The sequence below is a fragment of the Podarcis raffonei genome, chromosome 13 (genome assembly GCF_027172205.1).
Source record: "Podarcis raffonei isolate rPodRaf1 chromosome 13, rPodRaf1.pri, whole genome shotgun sequence".
NCBI classification, from domain to species: Eukaryota; Metazoa; Chordata; class Lepidosauria; order Squamata; family Lacertidae; genus Podarcis; species Podarcis raffonei.
The window spans coordinates 9623511-9646465 of NC_070614.1; the positions used below are offsets into that span (position 1 = coordinate 9623511).

A 22955-nucleotide genomic window follows, 5' to 3' on the forward strand; every position below is an offset into this window, starting at 1 on the left:
ATATATATATCCACACAGGATTACAAACTGTTTTAACCTGCTTGTGGAGACTATCAGAGGTCACAAAGAGAAAGGAAAAATATATGAAAATAACAAGAAGAGATGTGGAAAAACAATAAGAAAGGACTGGATAGTACTGTGAACATCATATGGTCAGATTTGTGGACATTAAAGCAGTAGCAAGAAGATGATTGGATCCCCTTCGGAACTTGAAATATGGGTACCCCCAACAAAAACAAAAAATTCGGCTTTGTAATTTGGAATTTATTGGAATTTATGTAATTTGGTTTGATTTGATGTGATTGGTCGGTTAATAAAAATTATTCTTAAAAAAACAACAAAGCAGCTAACCTTCTCCTTTCCCTTCTTCCCCCACAACAAACACTCTGTGAGGTGAGTGAGGCTGAGAGACTTCAGAGAAGTGTGACTGGCCCAAGGTCACCCCGCAGCTGCATGTGGAAGAGCAGAGACGCGAACCCAGTTCACCAGATTACGAGTCTACCGCTCTTAACCACTACACCACACACAAACATCTGCACTTATCTTGCTTGTAAATGGTTCTTCCTTGTAAATGGGTCTTGACTCAAGGAAGGGAAGGGTGTTTGGTTGGGCTGGGTTGTTGTTGTTGTTTTTGTTGTTGTTTGCATGGATCAAGGCCTCAGGACTGTGAAAAGACCCAGCCCCTCTGAAATACCAGGACAGGACAATAACACAAGCGAAGACCACCAGGCACCCTTTCCTAGAAGTGTGAGGTCTGAAGAAGCAGAAGTAATAAAGTGTTTCGCAATGCAAATAATATGCTGGAGACGAGGCCTGAAGGCCCTCATTTGCTTTGCTCCACCCATATTCCATTCCTATCAGCTCTGGGCAGTGATAATAAATCCTTGGGTGCCATTCTGGGGCTTCATTGGCAAGGACCTTGAAGGCTAGGCAGTGAACACCATGCGGGTTTTAATGCTTTTCCCCATAAGTCTCTTTTTCTGGATCCAAGGTAAGAGGAACAGTTGAAACGGATTTGATTATTTTTAATGAATCTGGTATTTGATATTTGTCAAAGATTTCTTGTTGGTCTTGATTTCTCTGAAAGACTATTCCAGTGCTAACTGTTATCATGTGAGGAGTCATATAGATTTTTCTCCCTATATCTAGATGCCAGAGGGGATGTTGTGGTGCTGACTCAGTCTCCAAAATCACTCTCCTTATCCATTGGAGATACGGTTACAATTAAATGTCAGACCGTTCTCAACATCGATGATGATATCAACTGGTACCAGCAGAAACCAGGACAACCCCCGAAACTCCTCATCGCCGAAGAGCATAAACGCCAAAGTGGGGTTCCGGATCGGTTTAGCAGCAGTGGCTACGATACAGATTTCACCTTCACCATTAGTAACTTCGAAGCTAATGATGCTGGAGATTATTACTGTCAGCAAAGCGACCGCTTGCCTCTCCACAGTGATTCAAAGCAATACATAAACCCTTCCTCAGAAGCTTGCATCTGATATATCGGCCACTTGTTAAGCAGGGGGCAGGTAGACTCTTTTTAGCTCTGTCGCGTGCGAATGAACCACAAAACTCTCTGAACAGTAACTTCTCCGGATGTCCTGGCAGCCAATGAGGCATAAATCCCTTGAACAGCCTCGCCCGCCCCCCATTCTACCTTTAAACATTTCACAGGGCACTTGTGAACTTTTGAGAAGAGCACTGTTCTCACACTAAGGATCGCTGCCTGAGAGCATGCACACATGAAGCAATGTACCCAGGTTAATACATTGGCATGGTTTTAAGATTACTGGTAATTTTATTATGATTCAAATGGTTAAAACTTTGCAATGGACATGTAGTACATTGATACACAATGGAACCAAAGAAGTCAATCTGTTTAGTCTTGTTTTTGTTTTTATTGCTGTTTGTTTTATTCTTATTATTGTTGGGAAATTAATAAAATGTTATGAAAGAAAGAGAGAGAGAGAGCATGCACACATGAGCATATGCATTTTTATTTTCATTTTTAAAAAGTTAATTGTCCAGCTCAATTTCAAGCATGTGTTGCACTCACCCCAATCTCCGAGCAGGGAGAGACTCCAGGAGTGTCAGCGCTAACTTCCGGGTTTGGTTTCCTTGGAATGAAGGTCAAACAAGCATGCGGTGCCGTTATGACATTGATATATACCACCCCAATATCCATGAGGTGCAAGATGCCAGAGGTCTCAGGCGTGCATTACCCAGGGTGTGTGTTATCTTTTGGACACATGAGGCACAGCAGAGACTGTGGTGTCTTTATCATATATGGTTCATTTACACCTGAGCCTTGAAGGAAGAGAATCCCAGCATTAGATGCCAAGAAGGTCATTTGCTCTCTCATAAGCACAGCAGGCTTGGGTCTGCAAGCAGAGAAATGACCGCTCCCCGCATTAAACGGGGGGCGCCCTTTGCGTGGACGCGCGCAGCCCCTGGACCCGGTGCAGCTCCATCAGCACAGGCTTGGCTTCACCTTCCCCCAGGTGGGGTACCTGGAGGTCTCCGCCTACCTCAGTCAGTTGTCCAATCCCGCCTGGGGGAAGCGTTGCCAAGGAGACCAGGCCAGGTAGGGGAGGAATTACCTGCCCACACAATAGAGGGAGGATCTTACCTGGGAATCCTCAGTTGGCTCCAGAGCTTCTCCCACCCTACCCACCCTCAGTTAATGTCTTATTTTGCAGGTTAACCTTTTCTTCACAGGTATGCGGGTGCTGCTACGTCAAGGTCGCTGTTGAAGGGCTGGAAAGGAATTCCCCTGCATTGGCAGGTTTTGCCTTTCCCGTAGCAAAACGTCACAACTTTGGCGGTATCAGGCCTTGGGCGGAATCCTTTAGGCTATCTTCCTGAATGGGGGGAGGGGGCGTGCAGCGGTGACCCACGCCCCCTTCCTCTTTGCAGCGGCGATACCAGGGTTCCCCATTAAAGGGGTTTCTGAGGGGAGGCTTTGACCGTACGCCGAGAGGTCGTCATTGCTCTCCCCTGCGACGGCGGTGTAACGGGGGCAGCTATCTCTGCTTGAACATATGTTCTCCAGAGCTGGCCTATCCCCCCCCCCCACTGGATAACCCTGATGTTCCCTAGATCCCCGGGGAGGGATAACGCCCAGTGCCTGAGCCAAGGTCTACCAACATCTGAAATATAATAAAGTTGTGGCCAATTTAATCCCATAGCACGTTGTCTTGAGTTCTTATTCCACATGGGGGGGCGCCCAGGGTTTGGGGGACTCCACCTGTCCACGCAGTGAGCCATGGTCTCTGTGTCATTGTCCCAGCCAGCCCAAATAGTGTTTTCTTCCTCCACCTTCTCCTTGCTAACACTAATAACTAACTCTTCCCAGCCTACGTCATCCAAAACTGAAATCCCAAACCCTTCTTGGCCCTGCCCACTAACACACAGCTGGAGGAGGAGGCAGGTGATCGAGGCTGAAAATGACATTTCAAAGGAGGAAAAATGTACGTCATACATTTTTATGATTGTCAGATTAATGAAGTTTCTGAATTGTTTTATCATTGTTATTGGCATATGAAATAAACAACACCTTATGGCAAAGAAAGTGCCCAGTTTTTCCTTTCCTTTTAGGGCAGTGATAAGATAAATAAGATGCTGTTATATTCTGAAACACACCCTGCGGATCATTTAAAATAATTGTGGGAGCATGAACATGGAGATCGAAGACTCTTCCTCATCATCTGTGTGGGACAAACCACCATTTTGTTCTCTCCCAGCAAGAAACAAGGGACTTAAAATTGATTCGTAAATGATTCATATTTGGATCATAAATAAACTTGGATTGCCTCTTTATTTATAATTTAAAAGGTCAGAAAACAGGAAATTATTTATGCAGAAACAGGAGCTGAAAACAATCTCCATGTAATATTTACTTTCTGGAATGACTGAACTATTTGTTAGTTTGAGAGAGCAAATCTTTGCATGAATTGGCTCCTTGGGTTCCTCCTGCTCCATGAGCTGGAACTTCCATCACAGGTGGCGGTTCTGCCTTGAAACACAATCCTTGCAAGAAGTGACAGTCACCCCTTGCAAGCCCACTATTCATTTGCATAGATTTCCATCCCTGGCACTTGATAACTCTCCCAGTTTTACCCCTGTCATTCTGAAGCAGGGCTGCCTGGTGGCAATATTATCTGAGAGACCAGAGAAAAAGTTTTATAAACGGCATCGTCATGTTACAGATTTGTTTCATGTGGCTCGTCTTGAGTTTCTTTGAGGGTAAGTCATAAGAGGTGTGTTGTTCTGCCTGAGTTTCTCAGGCCAATGTTGTGGATTTTACAGTGCGCTTTTTGTTCCTCTCCTTCCAGGATCCAGGGGACAGATTGTCATCACTCAGACACCAGCTTCCGTACAGGCAAGTCTTGGAGACACAGTCACCATCCAGTGCAAAGCTTCCTCTTCCATGAGTAATGATATGGCCTTATATCAGTTTAAACCAGGACAGAAACCCAAGCTTCTTATTTATGATGCTACGAGCCGTTTTGATGGGACCCCAGATCGCTTCAGTGGTACCTACAGTAACACTGACTTCTCATTCACCATCAGCAGCGTCCATGTCGAGGACGAAGCAGACTATTTCTGTGGCCAAGACTACAGCTTTCCTCTCCACAGTGATACACTTCAGTACAAAAACCAGCTCGGCAGCCTAAGACAGAAGTAAGAAATGGAAGTTTGTGTCTTGCATCAGCACCCACCTTTCAGCTTGCAGAATGGGAACAGGTGGGATGGAGATGGGAACTGGGCTGAGGGTCATGGGCATCTGTAGGTCAACCAACAGAAGGGAAGCTTGGACATGACCTTCTCTGAGGCAAGCCAGAGCCACCACTGTGAGGGAACAGGAGAAAGAAAACTGGACACCAATGTCTGTGGAGCAGCTCAATCCAAGATGGCTCCTGACCTGAAGACTCTCCTTCCCCAAAGTTTTTAGGTCGCTGTTTCCTCCTGGAATTCTGGGCCACATCGTGTACAGAAATAGACCAATCCCATACGACTGAGTTGAAAGAGGTCATGGCTTCAAGTTCTCTTCAGACTTCAGAAATGCTTCCAAAACACCATTGCCCCTTTTCTGAGCATGGACAGATTGAAGTCCACTGATGAGATTCGCCTCATTGGCATGGGATGAAGTCCCCATCCTCTCCCATCGCTGACGTGCGATGATGCTTTAGTCATGTCTGTGTGAAACAGCAGGAAGTTTATTTAGGTTCTTTGTATATTGTTGCAAGTATCACTTCACTTTAAAAAACAACAACAACTAACACACACACACACACACACACACACTTGCTTCCTACTAACTGGCTAGAAACCCAGATTGCTGGTACTCTTGAGATTTGCAGCTGACCCTTCAAGATTATGTCACAGGAATCCCCCGTGACAAACGGTTCAGACTGCTGCATTTTCGCGCCGCCTTTGCGGGTGGCAAAGCAGCTGTCAGGTTTTGAACTGTTACCCAGCCATTGTCACAGCTTGGGTTGGGGAAGAGTTTAGGTTCAGTTCACGCCGAAGTTGATTCTACAAAGCAGTTCTCCAGCCCAAAAATGTATACCAGGGGTCAGCAAACTTTTTCAGCAGGGGGCTGGTCCACTATCCCTCAGACCTTGTGGGGGGCCGGATTACATTTTTTGGGGGGAAATGAACAAATTCCTATGCCCCACAAATAACTCAGAGATGCGTTTTAAATAAAAGGACACATTCTACTCATGGAAGAACACGCTGATTCCCGGGCCGTCCACGGGCCGGATTGAGAAGGCGATTGGGCCACATTTGGCCCTGGTCTTAGTTTGCCTACCCAAGATGTATACAAAGGTGCATGTATTATGAGAAAGTGTGGATTAAATGTGAGGATGACGTACATTGCATTACATTATTCAAAGCTATACAGTGGTGCCTCGGGTTATAAACACCTCGGGTTACAAACACTTCAGGTTACAGACTCCGCTAACCTGGAAGTAGTACCTTGGGTTAAGAATTTTACCTCAGGATGAGAACAGAAATCGTGTGCCAGCAGCACAGCAGCAGCGGGAGGCCCCATTAGCTAAATTGGTACCTCAGGTTAAGAACGATTTCAGGTTAAGAACGGACGTCCGGAACAAATTAAGTATGTAACCAGAGGTACCGCTGTATTCTAAAATGAATTTATAATGAGAGATTAGCACAAAAGTCTAGTGAATTATCATGAGGATTTAAAAAAAAAAAGCTTAACCAATTGGAGAAGAAGTTTGGCAAACTGAATTCAAGATGGAAAAATAGGGAAACAGAGAAAAGCAAAAGCAGTAGAACCATCATTCCCTAACCACAAGTCACCATGGCTTCATATTGCCACATTTGGACAAAATTCCTACAGTCCCATAAGGTCATAAATTAAGTGCCATTTTGTAGGGCTATCAAAGATGCTTTCTTCAGTTCTCTCTCTCTCTCTCTCTCTCTCTCTCTCTCTCTCTCTCTCACACACACACACACACACACACACACACTGCTCTCTCCATTCTCCAACCATGCCTATTCCTCTGCATTTTTTCCGCACCTGACCAAACGCCTCTCTCTTGTGAGAGCCAATTGGCTGAGCTGGAGCAACCAGCTCAAACCTCCTCCCACGCTGAGTTTCTCAGGTAGAATGGTGCAAGTGGAACAACTTGGGGCAGTTTAGGCATTGGGTAGGCCTAGTTTTGGAGGGAGGGGAGGTTGTAGCCTCTGCCTGCCCCCCCGGAAAGTGGGCGATCCCGTTAAAGGGATCCAGGTGAGATGCTTCTGTCTGGACGCCCAGGTGGGCACTAGGGCCACCACACTCTCCAAGTACAACCCAGAAGTCTTACGACTCTTTGATGTAGGTAAAGAACTCCTTCTCTTCCGGTTGACCCCATATTAGGTACTTCCAGCCGGAGGGCCAGAAGGGGTGCGGTCTACCTAAGGCCTATGCCAAACTTCTTACATCTGTAGTCAATAAAGTTGTGTCCTGGTTTGACCCAAAATAGAACTTGTCGTGCTTCGTTATTTGTGGTTTAAGACAGTCCGTCGGGTGGGGGGCGCCTGGGTGCGCAATGAGGAAACCAACAAATGCCTATAACTTTTTAATGCTTTGGCAAAATTGATTAAAAATCTCAAGCATAGTAAAACCTTCTAAGAGAACGACTCTTTACATGAATTGACTCCCAGGTGTTTCTCCTGATTTGTGAGCTGGAGCCATGACCTGAAGATGGCATCGTTTCCGTTGCCATTCTTGGCAGGTGGCAAAGCAGTTGCCAGTTTCTTAACTGACACTCAGCCATTGCCACCGGTCCACATGGCATGATATCACCAGCTCTTGACAAAACTCCCATAGTTTAATGTTATATCAGCCCAAGACATTTTGGAACGTGAGGCGAACCACAAAGTGGTGCCCCCTCTGCTTGCTCTAGCTTTAGGGACATGGTACTCTTGTTGTGAACCAATGCATGATTCTAAAGTAAGTAAATACCATTTTTAAACTTACTTTACAAGTTCTTGCCCGATCCTTTGTGAAGTGGGAGAAGAAAGGTAGAGCCAACCTACTTCATAGGTGGATTTGTTCAAAACAAGGTTTTGCAGCCTAATTCCTGTGCTTTTAATTTTGCTGCCGTGGATGGGATTTTGAAACTGTGTTCAATCCACACACAGGGGCACCTGGAGGGGCAAAGACTCTCCTCCCTGGAAGAGAGGGGAGTGGTTGTGGGCGGGAGCCCGAGCTCCGCCCCTGGCCGGCGGCCTTAGCCCCCGCCCCTCCTCACCTGGCTGGCGCCCACGCCCACCGGAGGCAGCCAACCAGGTGTCTCTGGGGGGCGTGTTTAGCAGCTTAATGCTGCGGCTCCAGCTCCGCCTCCTCCTCAGTCGTCGTCGTCCCGCAGCGAGTCACCCACCCTCCACTCCCATTTAGCTCAGGGTCTAGGTTTTTTGGCCTTGCTATGGACCTTAGGTTGGTCGCCCCGGTTGTCTGGGGGGCCTGGTAGGAATTTTTCCATTTGGCATTAGGCTTTTTGGTTTTTTCGCCTACCTCGTAGCAATCGTCACAACTTTTGTGGTCTTGGTGGGTAGGTTAGGCATTGGATTCATGTGTGTCAAGGGCTAGGTGTGGCCATCGCCTATGCTATCTACCGTGGGTTATTCCGTTAAAGGAATCTGGCGGTCGTGTATTCCGTCCGATGCCTGCTTGGCGGGAGGCCATGGCACGACCCTCGGTGACATCAGGGGGTGAGCCTATAGTTGGATTAGCACCAACAGGCTCCACCTACTGTTGAATAAACCCACCTCCTATAGTCATCCAATGCCTAAGCCAATACCTTTTCACTGCTGTAATCAATAAAGTTGTGGCCTTTTCTTGCCCATTAACCTTATATCACGTGTCCTTGTGTGTTTATTTCACATAGCAGGGGTCGGGCCCTCGATCCACAAATTGCATTTTTTGTATCCTCTTCTTCCCGTTAAAACCCATCCCACAGAAAGCCACTAAGGGGTTCATGTACCTGGGGGTATGGGGCTGGTTGGCTTTCCTGAGATCTGAGTTTGGTTTCTGTTTACTATCCTAACCAATATTTTCTCCAAAAGTGTTTCAGTATAAAGATATTATCTTTTATGTTGCAGAGTGCAATTTTTCTCTGTTCTGCTGTTCTTTTACGTTTGCTTCAGCGAACTCGGGGTTATCTCTTGATTTCTAATTCAGAGAGCCAGAAGGTGGGATATTTTTCACCCGGAAAACTGGAGCACAAAATCTCTTCCTATTATTATCTTTATTTTTGGAAAGATCAAACTGCTGTGGTACCTCAGGTTACATACGCTTCAGGTTACAGACTCCGCTAACCCAGAAATACTACCTCAGGTTAAGAACTTTGCTTCAGGATGAGAACAGAAATCGTGTTACAGGCTTCGCTAACCTGGAAGTAGTACCTCGGGTTAAGAATTTTACCTCAGGATAAGAACAGAAATCGTGTGCCAGCGGCGCAGCAGCTGCAGGAGGCATCATTAGCTAAAGTGGTGCTTCAGGTTAAGAACAGTTTCAGGTTAAGTACGGACCTCCGGAGCGAATTAAGTACTTAACCCGAGGTACCACTGTATCTTACAATTCAGGATGAGAGAACTTCTCGTGAATTGTTCTCCTTCAGATTACTGCACATCTTCCTGAGCTTCCTTCTGCTTCATGACCTGGAACTTCATCCACAAGCGTTTCTTCTGCCTTGAAGCACAACCATGAAGCAACACTTATTGCTGGCACCCCTTCTCCTCATTTGCATAGATTTCCATGCTGAACACTTAATAACTCCTCCACAGTTACCCCCTTCATTACGAAGCTGGACTGCCTGGTGGTGAAACCATCTGGGACACAGGAGAAAGAGTTTCATAAACAGCAGCATCATGTTACAGATTCCTTTGATTTGGATCATCTTGTGTTTCTTGGACGGTAAGAGAGATGTTGTTCTGTCCAAGTTTCTCTCTCTCTCTCTCTCTCTCTCTCTCTCTCTCTCTCTCTATAGATAGATAGATAGATAGATAGATAGATAGATAGATAGATAGATTTTGACATATAAATCATAAAATGTACCACAAAACTTATCACTTATACAATCTTTTTAGACTTCCATCAGCACCCCTGATGATCCACCATTTTAACCACTTCTTATGCATTTCTTAACTCTATATTGCCTTTACATCTCTTAACAAATCATCCTTCCCCTTCTCCATTTTTGCGATACTTCCAATAATACTCCTCACAAAACTTTTTGCAAACCTACAAACGTCGTCTGATCTTCACAAATACTTTTCAAGTAGTCCGTAAATTTACTCCAGTCTTCCGTGAATTTATGGTCCCGCCGGTTTCGAATCCTTCCTGTTAGTTTATTTAGTTCTGCATAGTCCATTAACTTCATTCTCCATTCTTCAATCGTCGGTAATTCTTCTTGCTTCCATTTTTGGGCCAGTAATATTCTTGCTGCTGTTATTGCATATAAAAGGAGCTTACATTCCTTGTTCTGTCCGAGTTTCTCAGGCAAATGTTGTGGACTCACCCGTGTGCTTTATTCCTTTCCTTCCAGAATCCAGCGGGCAGATTGTCATCACTCAGACACCAGCTTCTATACAGGCAAGTCCTGGGGACACAGTCACCATCCAGTGCAAAGCTTCCTCTTCTGTCACTAAATATACAGTCTTGTATCAGTTTAAATCAGGACAGAAACCCAAGCTACTGATTTATGATGCTACAAACCGTTTTGAAGGGACCCCAGATCGCTTCAGTGGCAGCTACGGCACCACTGACTTCTCGTTCACCATCAATGGCGTCCACGTCGAGGATGAAGCAGAATATTACTGTGGACAACGCCAAAGCTTACCTTTACACAGTGATACACTTCAGTACAAAAACAAGCTCAGTAGTCTCAGATACCAAAAAGAGACAGCAGTCGGTGTTTTGCAGCAGCAGCACTTAGTGGCAGAACATCTGCTTTGCAGTCAGAAGGTTGCAGATTAGATGCCTGGCATCTTCAGGTCCAAACCCTCCAACAATTCACCAATGAAAATAGGGACATCTTAAGGAAAATCTTGGGCTCCATGATCACTGCAGATGGTGACAGCAGTCACGAAATTAAAAGACACCTGCTTCTTGGAAGAAAAGCAATGACAAACCTAGACAGCATCTTAAAAAGCAGAGACGTCACCTTGCCAACAAAGGTCTGTATAGTTAAAGCTATGGTTTTCCCAGTAGTGATGTATGGAAGTGAGAGCTGGACCATCGGCAAAGAATTGATGCTTTTGAATTCTGGTGCTGGAGGAGACTCTTGAGAGTCCCATGGACTGCAAGAAAATCAAACCTATCCATTCTGAAGGAAATCAGCCCTGAGTGCCCACTGGAAGGACAGATCCTGAAGCTGAGGCTCCAATACTTTGGCCACCTCATGAGAAGAGAAGACTCCCTGGAAAAGACCCTGATGTTGGGAAAGATGGAGGGCACAAGGAGAAGGGGACGACAGAGGACGAGATGGCTGGACAGTGCTTTCAAAGCTACCAGCATGAGTCTGACCAAGCTGTGGGAGGCAGTGGAAGACAGGAGTGCCTGGTGTGCTCTGGTCCATGGGGTCACGAAGAGTCAGACACGACTAAATGACTAAACAACAACAAAGGAAAAGCGGGACATTCTGGGACCAAATAAAAAACCTGGATGGCTTCTTTAAATCAGGCCACGCCCCTGGAAAATAGGGACACTTGGAGGGTCTGGTTATGACATCTAGGGTTCCCTAAATTGCCCTAATGCAGATTTCGAAAACTAATCGAGCCTCTAAGAGTCCTAAAAGGAGCTCAGGGAGGCATGGATGGAGGCATCAGATAAATGATGTGTTTGATGAGGACAAAAAAGAGTAAGAGTTTTGAAACAGCAAGATCCAGGCTGGAGAAAGATTTATTGGGGGATAAAAGAAAAATATTATCAAAAATGTATAAATTACTCTTGGAATGGCATACTAAAGATGAAGAGGTTCAAGTGGTAATGATAAAATGGGCTAAAGATTTGGGTTATAATATCCAGTTAGAATCATGGGAAAGACTATGGAATGAAAGTATTAAATCCACCGCATGTAGTGCCTTAAAAGAAAATGTTATGAAAATGATGTACAGATGGTATTTAACACCAACCAAACTTGCACAAATGTATAGGTCAAGAGCTAAGGAGTGTTGGAAATGTGAAGAAAAGGAAGGGAATTTTTTCATATGTGGTGGACATGTACAAAGGTAAAAACCATTTGGGAAATGATATATAATGTGTTAAAGAAAATATTTAAAAATACTTTTGTCAAAAAACCAGAAACATTCTTTCTGGGTATTGCTGGTGAAGAGATATCAGTTAGAGATAAGAAACTGTTTATGTATGCAACAACTGCAGCAAGAACTCTTTTAGCCCCCAAATGGAAGGAACATGAAATTCCAACGAAAGAAGAGTGGCTGATGAAGATGATGGACTTTGCGAGATTGGCAAAGCTGACCGGGAAAATCCGAAGCCAATGAGATCAAGCATTCCAAAAAGATGGGAGTAAATTTATACAATACTTGAAGGATCGTTGTAAACATTTAAAAACACTGGCAGGGTTGTAAGAAGATTTGTAATGTTAACTATACTTAGCTTTCTATATTTATTTAAAATTTTGACGTATCAAATGAGAGAATGTAAATTGGAAAATGCACAAATGCTCTGATATAGAGGTTAACTTTGAAAACCATGAGGCGGGAAGGAGGGGAATCAATAGGCTCTTAAGAGCGGTGAATAATGATGATGTGATTAAATGTTATAAAATGGAAAATGAATAAAAATATTATTTTTTAAAAGGGAGGCATAGATGGCTCATTCCTCCCATTGCTTATTTCTCTAAGCATGGTGCTGTATATTATTGGCATGGTCACATGACCTGGGCCATGTCTTGTGCCCAAACATGGGGTTGGGTGTGATTCTGAGCCAAAACTCTGTGGGGTCCACAACCCTATCTCATCCTCATTCACATCTCATTCACATGCTTCAAAAAATAAATAAAATTAAAAGAGCCAACACAATCTTATACACATTTACTCAGACCTCAGTCTCACAATTTGATGGGATACCAATAAAAAACAGTCATTTGCAAACTAATCAGGCTCCCTCCTGGATAATTTCAAATTAAAACGAATGCAGCTTACAGGATACATATATTTCTAAGGATTTCTTTCCCTGCTTATCATCCCAGCTGAAAGAAAAATTCCTTATTAAGTTCCTTATTAAGTTTACTGGCCGAGCTCATTTTCAAACCTTAAAGGAAGTAAGGAACTTGGAACAAGTAACCTACCGTATTTTTCCGTGTATAAGATGCCCCCATGTATAAGACGACCCCTATTTTTTTGAGCCCAAAATTAAGAAATAAATATTTTTAACATTCCATGTATAAGACGATCCCCAATTATAAACTTAAAAATTTTGGGGGGAAATATAGTCTTATACACGGGAAAATACAGTACTTTGTCCTTGTAATGTACAGAGATAGAGAGCAGAGAGCAGTATCTTATTTGCATAGCCCAGAAGTCTTTCAAGAGAACAGCTGTGGGGGTGGGGGGGTGGGGAATCAGCAAATGCAGTTAAAATTAAACTTTAAAAAAATATTTATTTATTTTTGCTTGTTAAACAGGGGGCAGGTAGAGAACAGCAGACTCTTCTTAGCTCTGTCACATATGAGTGAACCACAAAACTCTCTGAACAATAACTTCTCAGGATGTCATGGCAAGCACAGATTACTTGAGCAACCTTCCAGCACTGCAATGGCTTTTAAATATTTCACTGGTGAAAATAGGGACGCTTGTGAACTTTTGATAAGGGCACTGTTTGCACGCCAAGGATCGCCACCTTAGACGGCGCGCGCATTCACATGCTTCAAAAAATAAATAAAATTAAGAGAGCCAACTCAATCTTATGCACATTTACTCAGACTCACAATTTGATGGGATACCAATAAAAAACAGTCATTTGCAAACTAATCAGGCTCCCTCCTGGATAATTTCAAATTAAAACGAGTGCAGCTTACAGGATACATATATTTCTAAGGATTTCTTTCCCTGCTTATCATCCCAGCTGAAAGAAAAATAGGGGGAAATGTTCTTGGTATATATACTTAATTTCACACCTTACGGTGTAGCAGCTTGCAAGACCATCTTTAATACTGGGAATTTTAAAAAGATATTGTTTTAATAAAACTAATGCATTTTTATTCTACAGCTGTGTTCTTATACAGCCTTACCTGAGAGTACAGTTCTCTGTATGTCCATGCAAATGTACCAGACAGCTAAATCATACAAGATACATATCATATTCTCCAAGTAAGCAAGTAAGTTTAGATTATTATTTTTTTAAGTGTGTATATTTTATTTCCCCCGCTGCCATTGGTGTGCATTTCTCAGGGAAGACTATTTTCTTCCATGCCATGAGTCTTTCAGGAAATTTTTCATCTGTTGGCCAAGCCCAGTGGTAAACATTATATGACTCCAAAGTGTACACTTATTGTGCATGTTTGCAAGTTTCCTTCTATCGAAGTATACCTAGATTGTTATCAGGCCAACATAAATCAGCCTAATACTCTCAACGTTCCTTTGTGATACAATCAGTTGCAGAGTACTCAAAACCCATGCAAAGTTGATAATGTAAAACTGTGAGCCAAGCCTCAGAACAAGAGAACCGTAATAGACAATTGAACACTAAGGTGAAGAAGATCATGAAGGGAAGTCAGCGATGTCATGTGCTGTTGATGAAATGAATCCACGCAGGGACACTCACACAAAAGAGAAGTGGCTCATCTCTCTCATACAGACACACGTCAGATACTCACAAAGGCCTAGTTTGGATAGAAAGTTAAACTATGGTTTGGTATTCCAAGAATTAGCCTTGATTTCATAAGCTCACCCCATCCTCTCTCCTTCAGCATAGCTGTGAGGAGGGATTGGAAAATTTGACTTCCATTTTAACTAATCGCATTTGCGCTTTTATATCCAAACCCAGACAAACTGTGGCGAGTATTAGCTATGGTTCTTCTTCTTCTTCTTCTTCATCATCATCATCATCACCATCATCATATATTATTTGTACCCCGCCCATCTGGCTGGGTTTCCTCAGCCACTCTGGGTGGCTTCCAACAAAGATGAAAAATACATTAAAATGTCACACATTAAAAACTTCCCTGAACAGGGCTGCCTTCAGATGTCTTCTAAATGTTAGGTAGTTGTTTATCTCTTTGACATCTGATGGGAGGGTGTTCCACAGGGTGGGTGCCACTACCGAGAAGGCCCTCTGCCTGGTTCCCTGTAGCTTTGCTTCCCGCAGTGAGGAAACCGCCAGAAGGCCCTTGGCGTTGGACCTCAGCATCCGGGCAGAACGATGGGGGTGGAGACGCTCCTTCAGGTATAGTGGACCGAGGCCATTTAGGGCTTTAAAGGTCAGCACCAACACTTTGAATTGTGCTCGGAAACGTACTGGGAGCCAATGTAGGTCTTTCAAGACCGATGTTATGTGTTCTCGGCAGCCGCCCCCAGTCACCAGTCTAGCTGCTGCAAACCAAAATTAAAGCAGCAAACCATGGTTTATAAAGCTGGCTTGTTTTCCTACAGTTTAGGCAAGCCACAGTTTAGGATTCAGACATAACAATATACTGCAGTTCATTAAAAATGGAAGTGAAATCTTACAATCTCTTCCTCGCAGGTGTGCAAGAGGAGAATTGCATGTGCCTCAGGTTTAAACCTTGGTTTAATCCTAGGTAGATCTAGGGCCTACTTGGTGTCTGCTCCCAAATGTGCTTGGACTACAACTCCCATCATCCCTAGCTAGTTGGACCAGTGAATGGGAATGATGGGAGTTGTAGTCCAACCAAATCTGGGGACCCAAGGTAGGCTTAGAGTGTATTTAGCAGCAGCAGTTTACAGCCTCTGACCTTTGGCAAAAAAAAAATAAAGTCCATTCTCGTCATATTTCTTAAAATCTTTTATCATGGATGTACGTAGGAAAGTCCTAATGAGAATTTTGGCCATCATAATAAAGAACAAGGTGCAGTCCTATTCATGTGTATTCAGAAGTAAATCCCATGAATTGCAGTGAGATTTCTCCCAGATAGCCATGTTTAGTTTTGTAGCCTAAGTGGAGAAAACAGATGTTTTTCTTTGTTAAAGCGTGTTCTCCTTCATGGAGAGCACGTGTTGCGGTTGGGTCTGACAGGCCACCCCTCTGTTGCTGGGCGGGTTAGTATGGATGACCATCCACAGTGATTGGGCAGTTGGGTTACTGGGAAAATTTTGGTGTAGCCATTTATGGGGATGGACCAAAGGTTATAAAATCAAGTCACGCAGCACTGGCTGGGCTCTTTTGCTGCGTGCATCAGATCACCCTCCCACCCTCCCTAATCTAGGGCTATTGCGTTGACTTTGCTATGGGTGTGATGGGGTCGTCAGCTTTTGGGGCAGGGGCGCCTGGTAGGAATTTTGTCCATTTGGCTGATTGGCTGGTGCCATTTGGTTTTTGCCTACTGCGTAGTAAATCGTCACAACTTGTAAGGTTGCGGTTAGTAAAGGTAAAGGGAGACCTGACCATTAGGTCCAGTCGTGACCGACTCTGGGGTTGCGGCACTCATCTCACTTTACTGGCCGAGGGAGCCGGCGTACAGCTTCCAGGTCATGTGGCCAGCATGACTAAGCTGCTTCTGGCGAACCAGAGCAGCGCACGGAAACACCATTTACCTTCCCCCCAGAGTGGTACCTATTTACCTACTTGCACTTTGACGTGCTTTCGAACTGCTAGGTTGGCAGGAGCAGGGACCGAGCAACAGGAGCTCACCCCGTCGCGGGGATTCGAACCACCGGCCTTCTGATCGGCAAGTCCTAGGCTCTGTGGTTTAACCCACAGCGCCACCCATGTCCCAAGGTTGCGGTTAGGCATTGGTTAAAAATTGGTTGGTGGAGGGGTAAGGGTTGGCTGTGCCTGCCCCTCCAATGCTGCTGCGGAAAGGGAATTCCGTTAAAGGAATCCAGGGGCTTGCCATTCTTTCGTCCGTACCCCTGAATGGTGCTTGGGCCGCGCAAACCCTTGGGAGCATGCGGGGAGAGGTGAGGGTCTGGTGCCTGCTCCATGCTCCCCCCAATATTGTTTTCCCTTACTGGTTTCACTGGAATCTGGAAGTTAGTTCTGTCCCGGGGCGGGGGACAGAAAGTCAGAACCAATGCCTAAGCAACCACTCACATTTATGTATTTTAATAAAGTTATGGCCAAAATTATGCCCGAAACCTTAAACAAAAATTATGTGTGAATTGTGAATTATTTAGGGGTGGCTTGAGGGGACCTCGACACGCAAAAGACAAGGCAAGACCATCTTTTAGTCAGTTCAGCTGGTCCTGTGCCTTGTGCCCCATTTTTGGTGCTCTGCAATGCTCTAAGGAGCAAATACTCTTAAGTTCTGGTTTGCATAGCTTTCCTCCAGGGGTCACAGCTGAAAGAAAACTTGGTCTTTTTGTCAAGGGAGCAGGTCTTGCTAAAGCACTGTGTTACACTTTCGGTGCCGGGACCAAGCTAGAAGTGAAACGTAAGTCTGATTTTCCTGCTGCTGCTTTGGGGTGCTGCGTGTGGGAAGTCTATGTTTTGGCTGTAATTTTTGATCAGTGTTGGAAAGCAGTGAGGCGAACCCTCTACGCATTATGGGGAATGGATAACAGTGTATTGCAGTGGAATTTCGAGTTGCTCGGGCAGTGAAAAATGTCAGCATGTGGGGCAAATCCATGGGCCAAAAGCTGTGGGTCACTCTCAGCAATGGGACCAAGGGGGGAAAAAGAGTGTACGTTCTTTTCTCCCCCATCCGCCAACATCTAGGGGCTCTGCATGAAAATAATGCTAGCAGAATTTCTAGCCAAAGTTGAGGTGAAGATTAGAATGACTTCTGTAATAGATTGAGCTGGTATGAACTTGTGAAAGCACATACTTCACCTGACTCAGTTGGAGGAGCGTGAGTCTCTTAATCTCAGGGTGGTGGGTCCGAGCCCCACATTGGGCAAAAGATCCCTGCTTTGCATGGGGTTGGTCTAGATGACCCTTGCGGTCCCTTCCAACACTTCCAAGTCTATGATTCTAGGAGTATGAGAAGACCACAGCTGAAATTCTGAACTCTACAGCGATACATTAATTTGCGAATCAGGTATTTCCAGGGAATGTCATGTTTGCCCAGAGTTAACTCTGTCAGAGGCAGAATTCTGATCACTGGTGCGATAAGGAAAGGAAGTATAATAATAATAATAATAATAATAATAATAATAATAATAATAATAATAATTTATTTATACCCCACCCATCTGGCTGGGTTTCCCCAGCCACTCTGGGCAGCTTCCAACAGAACACCAAAATACAATAACCTATTAAACATTAAAAGCTTCCCTAAACAGGGCTGCCTTCAGATCTCTTCTAAAAGTTAGATAGTTGTTTATTTCCTTGACATCTGGTGGGAGGGCGTTCCACAGGCCAGGTGCCACCACCGAGAAGGCCCTCTGCCTGGTTCCCTGTAACTTGGCTTCTCGCAGCGAGGGAACCGCCAGAAGGCCCTCGGCGCTGGACCTCAGATAAAAATCGTAAACCGGTGAAGTTCTTTTCAAAGGGGGTAAAGTGAGCCTCTTATCCCTGTGGTGTCAGATATATCAACCTGAGGTCGTCATCATTTGAAAGTGTACGTTGCAAGAGGTAAAACGTGTAAGTCCTTCAAGGAGCTGAGGACAAAAAGTGGTCAGAGTTAAACCCATTGTAAGTTTAGACAGTGTTGTGTCATTTGTGCGTTTACCTTGCAGGAAAAGGCCCTATCTTTTGTGGGACGGGGATTGTTTTGCAACAGCTTCAAATCAGCTTTAATTGTGCAGATTTTGCTGGGATATGTTTGGAACCCTTTGTGGGTTTACTTTTCAGTTCAATGGCATTTGCTTCCAGTTAGGTGAGCTTAAGACTGCTACCTAAGTGAAGAAAATAGACGTCGTTTTTCTCTGTTAACGACTACGCTTAACGTTCCACTTTGTAGGCACTCAGTTTGTCGTGAGACTGGTAGGTACCTTGTTTCCAGATTTCTAGGAGCGAAACCATTTTGCTTACTCGTAAAAACTTTGAAATCTTCCCTTCAGTGGCCACAGTTGGGAGGGACTTGGGTTTTTGCCGAGGGAATGAGCAATGGCAAACCACTGTGGTTCACTTTTGGTGGCGGGACCCATTTAGAAATCAAGCGTAAGTTTGTTTTCTCTCTCTGTTGCTTTGGGGTACAGTGTGTTGGAAATCTATATTTTCATTTTTGTTGAGTGTTGGCAAGCATGTGGGCACTGGGAGAAAAACTACACAAGCTGGGGAATGGACGATGATGGCAGAAAACTGAGGTAGGGTTTGGGATTGTATTTTTTTCCTAACTGAAGCTGCTAAGAGCTCCGTTGGGTGGTCAGTAAAAAACGTGCGGGAAAATGCTGTGATTCACTCTCAGCAATGGGACCAAACGGGAGATAAAAGAGTGAGCATTTTATTGTTCTCTTGTGTCACCTCTGCCTCTTAACCCACAATGTCTTGAGCTCTGCATGAAATTGATGCTAGCAGAATTTCTAGCCAAAGCTGCAGTAAAGATGGGAATAACATCTAACTGGTCTAATTTGGTATAAACTACGTGATTTCCAAAGGAGAGCCAATTTAAAGAAACAGTTTAAAGGTTTTCAGAACGTAGGGGGTCGTCCCAGAAGCTAAATTGGGTTGCCTCTAGACAAACCAATAACAATTCAGACTTACTGTTTTAAAAAACTGCTAATTGCTGAAAACTTGATGAAGAATCCAGATCACAGACAGAGAAGTGCAGAAAAAAAGAATTAAATACTCAGTTGAAACATATTTCCCCTTTCTGTACTTTACCAGGTTTTTACACTGGGTGTTCAGCAGTTGCTAATAAAAACATGTAACCCTCATAGAAAGCGCTTTATTTGAAATAAATTACAGTAGGGAGGGAATGGGTTTTTTTTGCACTATCAAGCACTTGGAAACCAGCCCAGTTCATTTTAGGGGAATTTATTTCAATGTAAATGGGCACAATTTGGAATATTTTGGTACCCTTAAGTCCCAATGGATGGCTGGGTGGTAAAAATTAGGTAATTCCTGGGCTTGACTGCATAGAACCAAACCTGCCAGCATATGTAAACTTATTGGGGGGGGGGGGATTCAATTAAATCTGCATAGGATTGGGTTGTATGGCACCACTGGGTATCAATATAGCACACATTCATCTGAATGAATGGAAAAGAATCCCTTCGGAGCAGTGAACAGTGATTTATGCACTTGATAAAGTAGCAAGAACACAACAGATGATTTCTGGACTCATTCATTTGAGAATACAGGTATTTCTAGGTAAGATCATATTTGTCTGTAGTTAAGCCTAGCATTGTAACTAAGATGCTAGAAATACTCTATCATTGATTTTCACAGGGATTTTAGTCTGACTGTTCTGCAAAAACCTGTTAGAAATAGATATAGATATAGCTCTATAGACTACCGTAATTGGAGGATCTTTGCCCAAATGGCACAGTAAAGCCCTTTTCCCCCTCTTTTGGCTGTGGTGTACCATGCATATTGATGGCGCTGTGCAAATATATTGATTGATCAACAAATACATTGATAAATCAAAATCTGTTCTATCATAGATAAGTCAAGAGGAACCTAAAAAAATAATAATAAGCAGGCATTTTGTCAATGTGCTCTGTCAAAGGCAACTGGGATTGAAGATGCTATTAATTTATAGCAGAGACAGAATTCTGCAATAAGGAAAGTTAGGGGGGAAAGAAAAAGAGTGAAATTTCAAGGCTATTTTCAAAGCGAATATAGTATTTATTTTGTCCCTACCAATCTGATGGTGCAATACTTTGCACAGATCAGTTACAGCAAGTAAAATGAAATATATGTCCTTTACGAAACTTAGAGCACAAGCTGATCAGTGTTAAGCCCACTGAATGCTTAGCACATGCTTAATTATTTGTCGTTGAAATTAATACGGGGACTTCATATTTTACTGGTTTGGGCCATTGTTAGTTACTTGGGCATTTCTGAAGTAATCAAGAAAGGAGAAACAATGTAAAATATGGTAAAAACGTAAGTTTTAAGATGGAATATAGAATTTAACTCTCCTATGTGATTCATGTATTGGTGCTTAGCGAACGGTTTAAACAGCACGTTTCTTTTATAGGATATAAAATGTAAGAACCATGTATGAAGAAGTAAAGAAATATCTGCACTTACACTGTAGCCAAATTTATAACAATGCACCACACACCAATTATCCAAGCCAAAGTAATGCAGAATATTTCTAATTTTGCAGCTTTCCACAAGCTCAAATTCTCTATCCCAGCCAGAGGACAGGGCTGTAATGCCCTTTGCAGCACCCAGATATGAATACTGGCCCGTGGAGTCTTTTCTCCAGTTTTTACTTTACTCAGTAAAGACTGAAAGATACGACTAGGAAAACGTTCACTTTTAAAATGTGTCAAACTATTTCTTTTACAACGACATCTGCCAAACTTTAGATCAGTTTTCTGCACTGTGTCTTGTCTGAGAGTCTGCTGAGCCCAAATTTTATTTTCCTGCAGTACAGACATTGTCACGAACACTGTGGGATTTTGAATTTCTATGGTTTTCAAAACAACCGTGTCCATGTTTGCATGGCAATGAGACATTCTCAATTCAGCAGGGTTTACTTCCAGATAAGGGGACGTAGGGTTGCAGTTTGAAGCTGTTTAATCTGCAGAGATCATCAGCAAGAATAAAAGCATTATACCTCCAATCAGTTTCTGAATGTTGGGCTGCTTAATAATAATAATAATAATAATAATAATAATAATAATTTATTTATACCCCGCCCATCTGGCTGGGCTTCCCCAGCCACTCTGGGTGGCTTCCAACCAAATATTAAAATACAGTAATACATCAAACATTAAAAGCTTCCCTAAACAGGGCTGCCTTCAGATGTCTTCTAAAAGTCTAGTAGTTGTTGTTCTCTTTGACATCTGGTGGGAGGGCGTTCCACAGGGCGGGTGCCACTACCGAGAAGGCCCTCTGCCTGGTTCCCTGTAACTTGGCTTCTCGCAGCGAGGGAACCGCCAGAAGGCCCTCGGAGCTGGACCTCAGCGTCCGGGCAGAATGATGGGGGTGGAGACGCTAAAGGTGTGGGGGAAGCAATAATAATATTGATGATGATGATGATGATGATGATGATGATGATGATGATGGCAAATCTGAGCCTGAATGCTATTTGCATTTCTGGTCTGATCAAGGCGTCCAACTAGGGGGTGTCATGAAACAGCAGCAAATACTTCACTTACTTTATTGGGGGGGGGTGAAGAAGTGGAGGGGAATCTTGTGGATTTTCGTTGCCTCAGGCACTTGGTACCTTCACAATTTTTTGGACAGCGGCGCCATTTGCAGCAAAATGTTTTGAACTAGCACTGTGGTCTTTCAATGGCCCTCTGGTACACCTGAATGATGCAATATTCCGTGTTCTTGTTTGTTTACGCAGGCAGAGAAGATTCCACCCCATCGGTGTTCATTTTCCCACCCTCGCCGGAGCAACTTAAAACGGATTCAGCCACTGCGGTGTGCCTGGTCAGCACGTTCTACCCAAGCAGCCTGACCGTGGTCTGGAAAGTGGACGGCACTCCAGTCACTGAGGGCGTCCAAACCAGCCCCCCAGCGTCAGATACAGACAACACCTATAAGCTGAGCAGCACCCTGACGTTCCCTACATCAGATTTCAACACCCACGAATTATACAGTTGTGAAGTGACGCACAAAACGTTGTCCAGTCCTCTTGTGAAGAGTTTTAGGAGGTCTGAGTGTTTCGGATAGGCCCCTCTATAAAGCAGGCTCTTCTTTTACTGGTCATTTATAGTCATCCCCCTGTTTACCATCCCTATCAGAAATCCCCCTAGTATTATAACTGTAGGAAATATTTCATATTGCATGTCCTTTCTCTGCAGTCTGTAACTTCTTCCACGTCCTTTTTTCTCTTACTGATATCACGTTAACCTTGGGAAATGATATAAATGCAGAAATAAACGCATTATGTTGAAAAGCATGGTGTCTCCCTCCGCTTCTTGTTTTCAAGGTCGCAATCAATGGAAATCAAGCAAAATCAGATTAATTATAATACTTAATGGGGTGGTGGGTTGAGGGGAGAGGGCAGGTTGCTGCTTGCTATTGATCCTAAGGCATAATAAATCAATTGTAAGGAATCAATATGACGGAAACCGTAGGCGTGGTTGGTAAAAGGTCTTAAAACATCCACTTGCTCTGAAATGACTTTTCAAGGCCCAGCAAATATGGCCTCCTATGGTCCCTACATTCCTTTATCCACTGAACGGGTGAGAATTTGTTGGTTGGTGCCTTTGGTTGCCATGGT

General features: G+C 43.9%; 1 protein-coding gene across 1 annotated transcript; it reads left to right on the forward strand.

Moving 5' to 3' along the window:
* Positions 1-860: 860 nt before the first annotated feature.
* Positions 861-22631, forward strand: LOC128400126 (immunoglobulin kappa light chain-like). The gene is made up of 4 exons (XM_053362157.1): positions 861-991; positions 1150-1455; positions 17049-17093; positions 22074-22631. Exons 1-4 carry the CDS (start codon positions 943-945, stop codon positions 22400-22402), a joined length of 729 nt encoding a protein of 242 aa, XP_053218132.1. The 5' UTR covers positions 861-942; the 3' UTR covers positions 22403-22631.
* The last annotated feature ends 324 nt before the right edge of the window (positions 22632-22955 follow it).